Source organism: Bidens hawaiensis, unplaced genomic scaffold (assembly GCF_021521415.1).
Source record: "Bidens hawaiensis isolate Kalapana, Puna unplaced genomic scaffold, B.hawaiensis_p1.1 tig00012779_1, whole genome shotgun sequence".
Classification (NCBI taxonomy): Eukaryota; Viridiplantae; Streptophyta; class Magnoliopsida; order Asterales; family Asteraceae; genus Bidens; species Bidens hawaiensis.
In genome coordinates, this window is record NW_027504991.1 from 37,983 (window position 1) to 51,995 (window position 14,013).

At 38.0% G+C, this 14,013-nt stretch overlaps 2 protein-coding genes across 2 annotated transcripts; one reads left to right on the forward strand and one right to left on the reverse strand.

Annotated features, from left to right (window-relative positions):
- Positions 1-3,386: 3,386 nt before the first annotated feature.
- LOC143609744 (putative bifunctional riboflavin biosynthesis protein RIBA 1, chloroplastic) lies at positions 3,387-11,495 on the reverse strand. Its single transcript, XM_077084415.1, has 4 exons — positions 11,424-11,495; positions 4,363-4,467; positions 3,912-4,208; positions 3,387-3,590 (listed from the first exon to the last, which is right to left on the reverse strand). Exons 1-4 carry the CDS (start codon positions 11,493-11,495, stop codon positions 3,387-3,389), a joined length of 678 nt encoding a protein of 225 aa, XP_076940530.1.
- On the forward strand, positions 7,862-9,573 carry LOC143609735 (putative eukaryotic translation initiation factor 5-2). The gene has a single exon (XM_077084409.1). The coding sequence runs from the start codon at positions 8,057-8,059 to the stop codon at positions 9,395-9,397; it is 1,341 nt and encodes a 446-aa protein (XP_076940524.1). The 5' UTR covers positions 7,862-8,056; the 3' UTR covers positions 9,398-9,573.
- Positions 11,496-14,013: the final 2,518 nt, after the last annotated feature.

Below are 14,013 nucleotides of genomic sequence, written 5' to 3' on the forward strand. Positions count from 1 at the left end.
ACTCACTACTCATGTTGAGGTGCTGGCGAGTACTACCGAATTCCTCAGCTTGTTGGACTGAACGCAAGCGTTCGTCCAACTCAGCCTGAAATTCTCTTTGACGTGCCTCGGCCCATGCCTTCACTTGATCAAGTGTTTGGCGAGGGGCTCGAGGTCGTTTTTCCAGCTGGGCATCAGTGAATCCCAGTGGAATATTTACTCCACTTGCCCCTACATGAGTGACTGGGGTAGTGTTCGTAAAATGTATTTCACTTGCCCCAGCTTGGGTGGCTGGGGTAGTGTTTGTAAACATTGTGTTGCCGGTGTTAACCCCAGTGGCTGGGGTTGTGGTTACCGGAATTTCTCTAGTCATCTTGGAAGTTTTGAAAAACTGGAGAAAGATGTAGTTCTAGCTTTATGCACGGATGGCGCCAATGAAGAAACACTAAGTAACCCCGGGCAGATTATGGATAATCTGGGGGCTAGATAATGTTTCCCACGAAGGTTAGGTCCAGCAGAGTAAGTTGTACTTCAGGGAACCTGCAAAACAGACACCGTAAGCTCGTCACTGAGAAGGGGGGGGTTCCTCCTTGTGACCACCCTCCGGCGTGAGAATCAGTCTATATTGCTCTTTGAATATAAAAGTATATGAATACTATAAGAGCAGTTATCAAGTAAGTTATACGAGATTATAGATGATCTTACCATTCCAAGATATTGGAGTATTTATAGCCGAAGGTAGGTTTTCTAGAAGGTACAGCCGGCTGAATAGTATTCCTGTTCAACCAACAGTGGATTACGCACAGGCCATACTGGTTGGTGGGTAGGTTACAGCCAACAGTAATAAAGTCGGCTGCACTATTCCACCAACTGTAGACCATGCACGTCCTACTGACTGTGGATTGTACGCAGGCCATGCTGGTTGGTGAATAGGTTACGGCCAACAGTAATACTATTCCACCAACTGTAGGCTGCGCCTGCTCCACAGTGAGAGTTGGTGAGTAGGCAGCGGCTAATAGTGACAAACAGTACTAGAGGGTGCTCCTCCTCGCACTGTTGTCGGTGAGCTGTCACCCTGTGATTGGCTCATGGGCTGTTCTGGTCAGATCGTCTGTCCTATCCATACCTTGGTAGGTATGGTACAAAAGATCTTTCAGAATCAGACTGGCTCATTTGGGCGGGATTGTTCCCGCCTTGCTCATGCCTTCACGTGACTGCTGAAGTAGCTAATCTTGTACGTGTAGCCTTGCTGTCTGCGGGTAGCCTTCCCTGATGGCTTGTATCCGCAACTGCGGGAACAGGCGGGGTACTTCACCATTGGGAGGCTTTCCCTGCGTGTACAGCTTGCGTACTGCGCGTAAGATTCTATGAGCATGGTGGGTCCTGCGGGAGCAGATGGCCTTTGCGCAGACAACCCTGTTCAAGGTGAGTCTTGCGGGACCAACTGGTCTCTGCTGGGACCTACCTCTTCAAGATCGGTTTTAGCCAGTGACGGATCCATAAACTTTTGTCAGTGAGGGTAAAAAGAATGAATCATGTTAGAACATACAAGTCATAATGATTCCAGTCAAAAAATTATAATGAGCTGTAGCAAATGAAATTCCCACAATTATGACACTACTTTAAGTGATAGAACAATATAACAAAGCTAAACGAAAATAGAACAATCTAAATTGAGTGAATATTGGCTAACAAAATACAACAGCAAAAACAAACGAATATATAGTTCAACAACCTACGATTTAATCTGATGCCAATATAAACTCAGTTCGATACAAATTAGAAAATAGTAAAGTATAAAACAATTTCAAACGAAAAACAATTTAGGGGCGACAGGATTGAGAGGACAAAATTTGAAGGAGTCTATATTTATTGGACCTGGTTTTTGAAAAATATTATATTAATGGGGTAAAGTTGAGTGGGGTCCCCCCCCCCCCCCGGGGTGGGCTCAACATGTATCCACCACTGAATTTAGCAAAGTCTATCCCAGCGGGGTGTCTGTTTGGATTGACCGAATGGGTCAATGGCTGATAAAATAAACACTGTGAAGGGTAGCAATAACAACACAATATAACTCCAACGTTCGAAGTGACTCCAATCAACTACACTGACTTAAGTGATGCGAATTAGGGAAATTTTTAATAAATGTTTATCACATGTGAAATGTTATTGAACTTGGAACGACGTTGGACGTAGAGAAAGATAACATGGCGATGCCAAAAGAACAAAAATTGCAAGTCGGCAACCTCATTTCGGCTAAGGAGATGTTGGATGCCATAGCGAGGCTTTAAACACTAATATCAAATTTCAAAGCTTTTAAAGATGAAGGATTCAAGTTCAATGGATTTCTTTGTGAGAGAGTTGTCAGGAATCTCTTCTAAAGCGGTATCTTGAGGGTCTATGGTCGAAAATTAAGGTTAGCGAAGAAGTTTCTTAATGGGTACCAAAACGTTTCACTCATATGATAGCCTTAATTGAACTAACTATCAATTTAAAATCTATTGGCTTTGACGATGTTGTGGGGCGAACGTCAAAAGGCATATGCAGACAATATATGAAATGAGGAGACCCAACTATACAACTAGTGTAATCTACTGTTTACTAAAAACGAGCCCTTAACTAATGATCGGAACCATAATTTGTACATAGGGGGGAGGCAGGGACCAATTTGGTGGTCAAGACCGTGATGATGAGGACCAAAATGGAAGTGAAAGCTGAGATGGTCAAGGTTATGGGCCATATCAGACAATTCAAATCAGAACTAATGATCGTCAAAATGGTTAAAGTAAAATAGATCACTGATTCTGTGTTATATTCGTGATAAAATAGATCACTTTGCATTAGTGTGTCCGAAGCTAATGAAGAAACATGATGAAGCTAACTTAGCCCAAACCGATGAAATGAACCCAGCTTTATACATGATGAGATGTGATTAAGAAACCATCTTCTTGGGAAGAAACGAGAATTGTGTCTGTTTCTTTAAATACTTCGATTTTACTTTGTTTATGTCCATATAAATCTCGGTAAGTATTTTTAACATGACTCATTAACTGATAGGTTAAAGAAGTCAGGCACTCAATGTAGGGCTTCCTAAGATCTAGAGATAATAACCGCACCATTCAAGTTCATTGCTTGAATTGTGTAGGATAGTGTAATTTTTCTAGTTTAGTTCCATTTCATATGTTATGTAAGTATGAAAATATGATTATAATTTGATAATACAAAATTACGATATGATCTCATAACATAGTATATATTTGCTACTAAAATTGACATTTTATCAATATAAATGTCATTTCAGCCTTGTTGGGTGAGGCTAATTAACTAGGGTTTAAAGCCTGACATGAGGTATATTATTGGTGTAATTTATGAGTAGGAATAGATGACTATGTGAGTCGTCATTAAATTCAAGATAAAGTATTAGTCCCTGAGTTATAAAAATGTCCCATTTTTGCTTCTTTGGTCTCAAGATATTGTTTGTTGTCCTTGGTAATGGGAGTTAGAACGGAAACTCTGTGCATAACTTCTAAGCCACATCCCTTAAGTTTGATGCATTTATCAGGGCTGTTTGTCATCAGTTTCATTGTTTTAACTCCTAAGTCCTTCAAGATCTAGACACAATTACAGAAAAAATCAAAACAAAAACGAGTATATGTGTCATAACATAATTTTTCCTATTATGGAAATACTTTAACTTGACATATATCATAACTAAAACGTCCATATATATGTATCCTATATGTAGGTTACCATAAATGTTTTTATAATAAATATAACATTGATGTTAATAAGTTACATATACATTTACGCAATTTTCATCAATAAAAGTTCCTAAAAGGAAAATGTCAAAATTTTTCACAGGAAACTATGATTATTATCTTATCTATGGTATTGTAATATTTGCATTTATAAGTATGTGAATTTATGTATACCTGTGCTCCAATGTTGTAATCTCTTGAATCTACAGGCAAACCAAGGTCATCGTTAGCTTGGACCGTGCCACGACCATCATCTTGTAAGTTATAAGCACGAAGCTTCTGACCTAACCCGATGCCTCTTCCCTCGTGTCCTTTGAGATAAACCACAACTCCCTTACCTGCCTCTTCGATTAGTTTCAATGCAAGTTCAAGTTGGTTCCCACAATCAAGTTTGACAGACTTGAATATATCTCCCGTTAAGCATTCTGAGTGAATCCTAACAAGAACATCTTTTCCGTCATCAGTCACTCCCTGTTATTGATCAACCCGATTTCATGTAAGTTTTTATTTCAAAAATAAATATATGTTTTGTTAAAGAGTTGCATGTTTAATTCAAAATAGAAGGCAACCGTGCAACAAGTTGCATCGCTAGCCTTTTTTCAAAAATCATTGAGATCAATCGCACCTTAACAATTTCGACATGCTCCAGTCCATCTGGCATTGATTTATAACAATGAACAACAAATGATCCACATGCAGTAGGCAACCGCGCAGTAGAAACTTGTTTTAACTATCTTATCCATCTTCTTTTTATACCTGACCATATATACATTAATACATACATAGTTACACATTAAGCATACAGAGAATATAAGATTAGATATTCATAGAGAACATACATAGACAAAACTACTGCTAAGACCCCGACGACAAAAATTGTTGCTTCATTTAGAAATGAGAAGATCGGTGCAAAAGTATATGACTGATCAGTACCGGAATTTGTGGAATCTGTTGCCGGAGAAGCACTTCCGATGAGCAGAGCAATTGAAATAAACACAACGGAGAGAAAGGCCATTGTGGGCGTACAAGAAGTCAAGAACACAGGTGAATCGGAGAAGAATTCGGGGTGGTGAGGGTTTATATAGGAAATGTTTTAGGGTAAAGACTTAACACTACCAAATAGAAGGTCAGATTTTGTTACCCATGACTATTTAATACGTTCATGATCACTATATATTTGTTTCTTTTTTGGTACTTAGATTTTAAAATAACATACACTTATATGTACTACCTAAAGTTAACGTTTTGCTAATGGATATAAGTTATATTTGATTTCTGGATAAAAGCATACTTGTGTTTAAGTATGGTAAAAGATAAGCATGCTAAAGTTAACGAATTAGTTTAAAAGGTAATTATTTAATTATCAAGCTAAAATTAGTATAAAATAATCTTTATATGGTCTAATTTAACAAGTCTAATTCACAAGTTTGAAACGTAATTTCTCAAATTTAAGGAACAAATTTGCAATTTGTGCAAATCACCTAGACGATCTGATTATTGGTACGGCTCCGAGTATCTAGATGGAATCTTGGTTACTGACCTGCTATCATTGGCTATTAGCCTTCTGTTATAGAAATCCTAAATAAAATGTATCCACTAAATCATTTTGGCATCGCTTTAGTTCATTGGACGACGCTAAACAAAAAGATATTTAACAATATCATGCATCCTATTAAGTGGTAAAACGGATAAAAAATCACCTTGTTTCTTTTAATAAAAGACAGAGTGAAAGCTCAATAATGTGATTGGTCATTGCGGCATAATTGCTTCCGGTGAAGACGCTGGATTTTTTTGTTGATATTTGTTTCAGTTTTTATCCTGTGAGTCTGTGACTTTGTTGGCTTTGACGTCTTGCAAAGCCGTTTGTTGTGTTCTTGTTTATGATATATAATGTGCTGAAAAAGAATATTAAAGTATTTCTAAATAGCACATTTGGTGTGTTACACGAATGCAAATCGTATACGCTACTTGTTTCACAAGTTATGTCATATTTCTCTTACTTAAAATCAAAGTATATAGATGATCAATAAAAAACAATTTTATATAGAAATTGCTATAACACGTTTCTAGTTTTAGACCACATATTGTTATAAAAGATAAAACTATTATTATTTATTTTTATTTTTTTTTTCTCTTTTTTTTTAACAAATTTAAGAAGTATGAAACTCATGCTTAGAGGTGTGCAAACGTACGGGTCAGACCTGCGAGATCCGACCCAAACCTGTTTAGTGGTATATTTAGGACCCATGACCTGACTCTATTATAAATAATTGGATCTGATTGATTCGGGTCTTGCAGGTCTTATTGGTCTTGTGAGTCTTACCCGATTTATGTAAATAGAAAATGTTCAGACCCGTTTAATGGAATTCTAGCCTATTGTAAATAATCTAGTATGATCTTGTCGAGTCTCACAGGTGGGCCTGTAAACGAACCGAACACAAACACTTAATCAAACAAATATTTGGTGTTCATGTTCGTTTGTTTAAAAAGGAACATGTTCGTGTTCGTTTATTTTCATTTATTTAAAATCTAAACGAACAGTTCACGAATATAAATAAACATAATTGAAAAAAGATAAACAAACATAATTGAACATATATGAACCTACCTAAATGAACATAAAGAAACATAAATGAGCATGTATAAACATATATGAACAAATATAAGCGAACAAAATATGCATTCATTTAATCAACAAACACAAATTTTTGTTCATATTCATTCGTTTAATAAATAAACAAACATAAACAAATTTCCCAGCCAAACAGTTCACCGAATATTTGGTTCGTTAACCGGTTAACTTAACGATAATGCTCGAGCCTTCCCATATTCATCTACACGATAACCCAGCCGCGTATATAAGTAATTCTGATAGGCCGCCTCTTTCTGAATCGCTTAATCACAACTCAAAACCCTAACCTCTTGCTTATCTCATCTCATCTCTCTTCTTCCATCTGTAAGTCTCTATTCAACTTTCTGATTATAACTTTTATTCTATTGATTTCGATGTAATTTGCTTGTAATCGATTGATTGTTTCGATCAAAAGTCTGAATTCTATGACTTCTATGCTGATAAATCGATTAATTAATATTAATTGATTGTAATCGTTATTATTATTAGATCTGATTTATGTAAAGTTTTGCTTTCGATTTATGTTATCTATTGAATCATGTTGTATATGTTTATTTTCATTATCACTAGGAGCTCAGATGGTATAAATTTCGGTTGTCTGTATCTCGTTGTTGATATGAGTTATCTGCTTTGTTATCAGTGTCTTTGATCATCATAATTCTGTTTTTAATACTGAATTCTTGCGCGAGGGTTGAACAAGGCGGTAGATAAATAATTTTAGCTATATATGGTCTCAGCGAGCCGATCGTTAGGATAGCATAGGTTTTATGCATTTATTGTTGGGGATTTGGTAGTTGTGATAACGCTTGGATTAAGAGTCGTCAAACACTTTCAGTTTAAAATAATTCGGTGGTTCGGTCGAACATTTAGTGCCCGGACTTTTGACAAAAACGAGTATGCGTATTCGTGTTCCAGGGCAACTAATCACGTACATAAAGAGACGACTAGGTGACCTGTTTCATTTTAATTTTTTTTTAACTAAATGTTGCACTACAAAGGGACGACTAAGCGACCTATTATGTAGGGGTTGGATAGTGGTGGTTAATAATCACAATAACTACCTTTGATAGTTATTAGACCGTCATAACTACCATTTGTAGTTATATAACGTTTGTAACTATTGGTAGTGGTTATAAGCTTCAAAACTACCGGTTGTGCTGCCTCATGTTCTGTTGTTACCAGGAATTAGAACAGTCTTGATTAAGTGTGCATTCAGCATCTCCTAACTTGCAGCAATGTATATTCTAATATCTTATTTGGTAGTAAATAAGTTCCATTTACCCAAAATGGTTCGATAACACTAAAATCACCAACATTTATATTGCTCTTTTCTGTTATTGCATATATTAATATTGTGGTGATCATTCTTATGATTTGTAATGCAATATTTTCGTGATACTAATATCTGACCATTATTTTCATGAAGGTTTTGAGGTAATCTGTTTACAAGAAACTGAAAGTTGGAGTTTTAGGAAGGTTATAAAAAGGGTATTTTTATGTCCGAGCAAGGTATTCTGTACTTAGGGTGCGTTGGGTTATTGGGAAAGTATTGTCCTATATCCTTTCAAGGAGGCAACTCCAATCTTGTTGAAAACAGTTGGCTGTATGCATCGAGCCCTTTTACAGAATTCTGTGATTGTAGCAGCTTGGGGCAGCTACCTTTGTTTACTACAACAACTGATCGCTCATGTTTTTGTTCCAAAACTCCGTGATCCGACACTTTAATTACTCAAAAGAACCGATAACAATGGCTTTGCAGAACATTGGTGCCAGCAACAGCGACGATGCCTTCTACAGGTATAAGATGCCAAAGATGATCACTAAGATTGAGGGACGCGGAAATGGCATCAAAACAAATATAGTGAACATGGTTGATGTTGCTAAAGCTTTGGCTAGACCGGCTTCTTACACTACAAAGTACTTTGGGTGTGAGCTTGGAGCACAGTCTAAATTTGATGAGAAAACCGGGGTGTCACTTGTGAACGGGTCTCACGACACAGCAAAACTAGTGGGTCTTCTTGAGAATTTTATTAAGAAGTATGTTCAATGTTACGGTTGTGGGAACCCGGAAACGGAGATACTGATTACAAAGACTCAGATGGTTCAGTTGAAGTGTGCTGCTTGTGGGTTTGTGTCTGATGTGGATATGAGAGACAAGCTGACATCATTTATCTTGAAGAATCCACCTGAGCAGAAGAAGAATTCTAAAGATAAAAAGGCGTTGAGGCGAGCTGAAAAGGAGCGGTTGAAGGAAGGTGAGATGGCGGATAAGGTTCAAAAGAAGCTGACAAAAGAGACAGTGAAGAAGCCTGGTAAAGATAAAACATTGTTAAAAAAGAAAGGTAATGCTTCCGATGAGGATCGTGTTTCACCTGCTTCAAGCCAGAATGGCGACAAGAATGGTTCTGGTGAAGAGGACGATGATGATGTCCAGTGGCAGACTGACACGTCAGCTGAAGCGGCCTGTCGACGCATTCAGGAACAGCTTAGTAGCGTGACGGCTGACATGGTGATGCTTTCAACAGAAGAGCCTGTGAAGAAGGTGAGCCCTGTGGTGGAGGAGAATGTTAATGGCAACATGAAGAAGAATCTTGCTGACATGGCTAAGGAGTATCTGAAGAAGGGTGTGGGACCAAAGGAACTGCTGACATCTCTGTCGGGGTCTGCGCAGGAAAACGCAAGCGCGATTTACGAGGCGGTGCTGGATGGGGTGGAGAAAGGGTATGCAAAACACGCTCTCAAGAAGAAAAAGTATTTAGCTGCTGTTGTTGAGGGTGAGGGTGATTCGCAGTTGCTTCTTTTAAAAGCGGTTGAAGACTTTTGTGGGAAGTCAAACCCGACTGCAGTGAAAGAAGTGGCGCTTGTGTTGAAAGCGTTGTATGATGAGGACATTCTGGAAGAGGAGTATATAGTGAAGTGGTATGAGGGGGGGCTGAGTGGCGGGAACAAAAGCTCTCTCATTTGGAAGAATGCAAAGCCTTTTGTTGAATGGCTTCAGAGTGCGGAGTCGGAAAGCGAAGAAGAATAAGATGAAGGTCATGCTACTGTTTACTTTGTGTCTTATGTTTATGTTTTGTGATATTTTATGGTACTTTATGTTATGTTTAATGTGTGGCTTGAATGCTTTGGTTTGGATGTATTGTGACTTGGTATTTTTAACAATAAACTGTGTTTGTGTTTGGTGTGTTGGATTTTTGTCAACTCGATGTTTATCTATTTTCAACACTTGTGTAGTTATGTCACTTAATCTCAGCAATTTATATGACTCAAATTGTTCCACTTGATTCAATTCAAAAGGTATGTTTTCCAAATTCTAAAAAATGGACAGTAGAACAGTCATGGCTTGTTGGCAATCATGTGACAACTAAATGGTCGGTTGGTTCGCCCGACTTCTTTGAATTAAAATCAGCACTGGCATCTTTTTCATCAATATTCATTTTTTATGTGAAATTAAAATTGCAAAACTTTTCTTCAAATTCCTAAGTTCATGTTATGAAATTTGAAAAAAATCATTTTTTTAAAACATAAATCAATTAAAATTATGTTTCTATGTGTTAAATACTATCTGGTTTAAATTAACTACTGATACTCGAATTCTTTATTCAAAATGCTCTTATTGGTAGATGTAGATATATCCGGATTATGTCCGTAGTGGGTACATGCACTTTTCTTCCCTATATCAGAATTCATAAATCTTTTACAAACTATGAATTCTAGAACCTAATATACTAGATCTTTTACACTCTAGTCTAGGACAAAACAGAGTGTTTAATACAACGAAATCTCCGAGAACTATCGTTACTGAATTGTTGTTGCTCCATTTGTAAGAACATCCAATAATTGTGATGAGGACTTGGACTTCTCTTGTTTTCCTTTTGTAATAAGGAAACTATATTATCTATTTCGTAAATAGTTTTTTACTTTATCTTTTTGAGATTAAGGATCTCGTTACCACTAACTTACGTTCTTGAGACTCAAATATCTTGATATCATTTTAAGTTATACCATTTAGATTCAATCATCCAAATATTACTTGTTTCGCCCTCAACATCTCAAACTAGCTTTCATTTATTAAAATATTACTTGTTTCGCTCTCAACATCTCAAATTAGCTTTCATTTCTTCGCCTTTCTTATCGCATTTAAAGAATGAACTTAACTACCATCTATAGTAATAAGCGCATTCAATAGTAATAATTCTCATACACAAGTTACTAATCGTATAATAAACACATAGATGCCATGTAATGTAATGTATATTATTCAGGCTTCCACCCATTCAAGTTGACTTCCAAATGGCCGTTTGTGAATGAGTAGCCCCAATTAGACGTGCACAAAAAAACCGGTTCCGGAACCTAACTGGTGGAACCGAACCGGAACCGATTCCAGTTCCAACCCGGTTGGTACAATACCCGGTTTGGGTATTTTTGTACCCGAAAATCGTACCCGGTTCTCCTATTTGTATGTCAGTATCAGTTCCAACCCGGTTTCTACCCGGTTCTTAATTGGAACCGGTTCGGTTCGTACCTGGAAAAACCGGTTCCGACGGGTTTTTTTTAAGGGTCAAACAAAAGTCAAACTAGCCGTTGGAACCGGTTTTTTAGACACCAATTAGCCGTTGGAACCGGTTCCAACCCAAACTTGTCATATGTTAAAGTGTGCTTTTGCCCAACGCCAAACTTTACAAGCTTTTCATAACAATCTTGTTGAAGAACGCGAGGCCGATATGTTTCCGGAAAGTGTTTGGGTCCAAGTCGGTTATTTGTTGGAGTATCTTGACGTGTTCAAAAAGTCAACAACAAAATTATCGGGAGTCTATTACCCTACTAGTTGTTGGGTTTTGCAAGAATTGTACTATATGTCTTGTGTTTTTAAAAGCTTTGCGGAGAAGAACAAACTCTTCGAAAATATTGTTGCGGTGATGAAAGAAAAGTTCATAAAATATTTTGAAAACATACCGCCGGTCTTTACTTGTGCCGCCGCATTAAACCCCTATTGGAATGTTAATGGGGTTGAAACAACGATTGAGGAAATATTCGACAACTTAGGTATGCACGAGATTGACCCGAAGTTGTCGACGGAAGCGAAGGACAAGTTCAACAAAAACCTTCAAGACCTTTATGACCATTATTTTCAAATGTATGGTCCAAGCACGAGATCGTCTTTTGTGAAAAAAACAACTAGTAGGCCGTGCAATGACCCACTTATAAACTTGATGAATGGGATTCGTGAATCGGCATCTAAGAGGCAAAGAGGAAACACACCAAGTAGCGAACTTGGTCGATATAGTGGAGCAAACTATGTTGAGGGCGCAACGGTCGACGAAATTCGCAATATTGATTTGTTGGCTTGGTGGAAAGGTAAACAAAACGAATTTCCCATTCTATCCGCCATGGCTCGTGATTTGCTTGCCGTACAAGCCTCAACGGTTGCTTCCGAATCGGTTTTTTCTCTTAGTGGGAGGGTGTTATCTATGCGAAGAACAAAACTAACTCCCGAGTCTCTAGAGGTTTGCATTTGCCTAAAGGACCATTTGGATGCGGTGGATCGTGTACAACACAAGGCGAACTTTGAAGACGAAATACCAATAGAGCGTCATATTCATGATGAGGAGACGGAGGACGGGGTTTCTTCCGATAACGAAGACGAGGGTGAAGACGAGAATGAAGACGAAGAAGAGTTGTAATTATTTGTTTTGGTAAAATTATTTGTAACTTGTTCAACTAATATTTAGTTTTGATTTGTTTTATTATAATTACTTTTGTTACTCATGATTAATTTTTGTTACTTTTTTAATAACGACGAACATTTTATTTATTTAAAAAATAACTATTACAAACATTATTAAAACATAAACGATACTAAACATAACAACTAAAACATAAAAAACAAAGTCCGTCGTTTTAATCCGGGAATACTTATTTTTGGGTTGTAGAGCCGGACGACTCTCCCACTTCCGTTTTTTTAGCTTCCAACCTTCTTTTCTCTCGACAATACTTATTCGTATGTTTTCGTAATGTCGAGTTGGACCCTGCTTTAAGAAACTTCGAGCAATATTTGCAACGTGCCAACTCATGTGAGTCGGTCATGAGACACAAATCGTAATGAACCCAAACATCGGGGCATCTTGTTGTTTCGATCACCATAACAACGTCATCATTAGTTGCCATTTGTTGTCGGTTTAAGGTTAATTGTGGTTTGGAGTGTGTTTTATAGTTTTGGAATTGGTTTAACAAGTACACAAACAAACCTTGCTATTTATAGTAAGAAAATAACCTATTTGTAGTTAAAAAAACCGGTTCCAACGGTCAAAAACGGCTATATAGCCGTTGGAACCGGTTCCTAACGGCTATAATATTTAAATTTCAAAAAAAAACCGGTGGAACCGGTTTTTACGTAAAAACCGGTTCCGGTTCATACCCTACCCGGTTCTTAAAAGTTAGCATATCTGGGCATCGGTTCGGGTCGGGAACCGAACCGGTTCTTGATTGGAACCGGTTCCATTTTACAACCCGGTGTAAAAAAACCGGTTTCGAACCGGTTCGGGTTTTCCAGTTGAACCCGATTTGTGCACGTCTAGCCCCAATGTTCCTATGTGGCAACCGTTTGTAATGAAGAAAAGGAGAGAGACAGACAGTTGGAAGAGAGAGGGGAAGAATCGATCTTATTCCCGAACGGTTTTCATGAGAGAGAGGGGGGGGGGGGTGACATGGCTCAAAAACCACTGTTTGGTGTGCGGGGGGGGGGGGGGGGACACTTGGAAGGAACACCGATGTGGGCGATTTGGGGGGGGGGGGGGTGGGGGAAGGTGGGGCCTACATCTTTTTTTTTCCATCTCTCTCTCTCTCTCATACACACACATACATATGTATATATATAATGGGGCAACAAAGTGACGATAAACCACAATGGGACGTTATGAAGTGGGGTCTAGAAGCCCCATTTTTTGTGTGGCGATGACGTGAAGTGACTATGTTGCTCTTTCATAGAGAACAACCTTAGCAATGCTCTAAGGTGGCATTTGTCTCAAGTTTTGGATTTATCATGCTGTAAGGTGGCATTTTTGTCTTAAGTTTTGAATTTACACTGTCGAATTAAAGAGATGTTAATTCACAATTTTGATCCACATTTAACATCTGTTGACGCGGCTCGTACCACAACACGCCATAATAAACTCCTGCCATCGATATTTCAAAACTTTATTTACATATGCTATCTTTGGCATGTGATCTAGGAGAACAGAAACACAGAAACCAACATGTAGGGCTGCACCTCTGAACAATATTCGGGTTACACTTAGTAACTTGAATGCCTAATTCAGGGCCAATCAAGCATATTCAATTCGGATCTCGGTCTTAACTTTGAGAGTGAATTCAGATTCAGTTCAGTCCGAACAAATACCAAAATGTGAAACATTATAGCCTAAAAAGTTCATAATCAGTCCTGGCCCGACTCGAGAGATCCAACCCAAAAATACCCTATATCAGTCTAGTTGTCGATTTTGATTTTCTGAAAATTCCAGGTTCAGGCTCGGTTTGGTCTGCTCCTGTTTCAACCCGACAAACAACCCTAGTAAAATGTGAATATCAAGTGTAACGGACAGAGAAAATGAAAAGCAAAAATTCGTTGCCTTAATGGCGATTAAA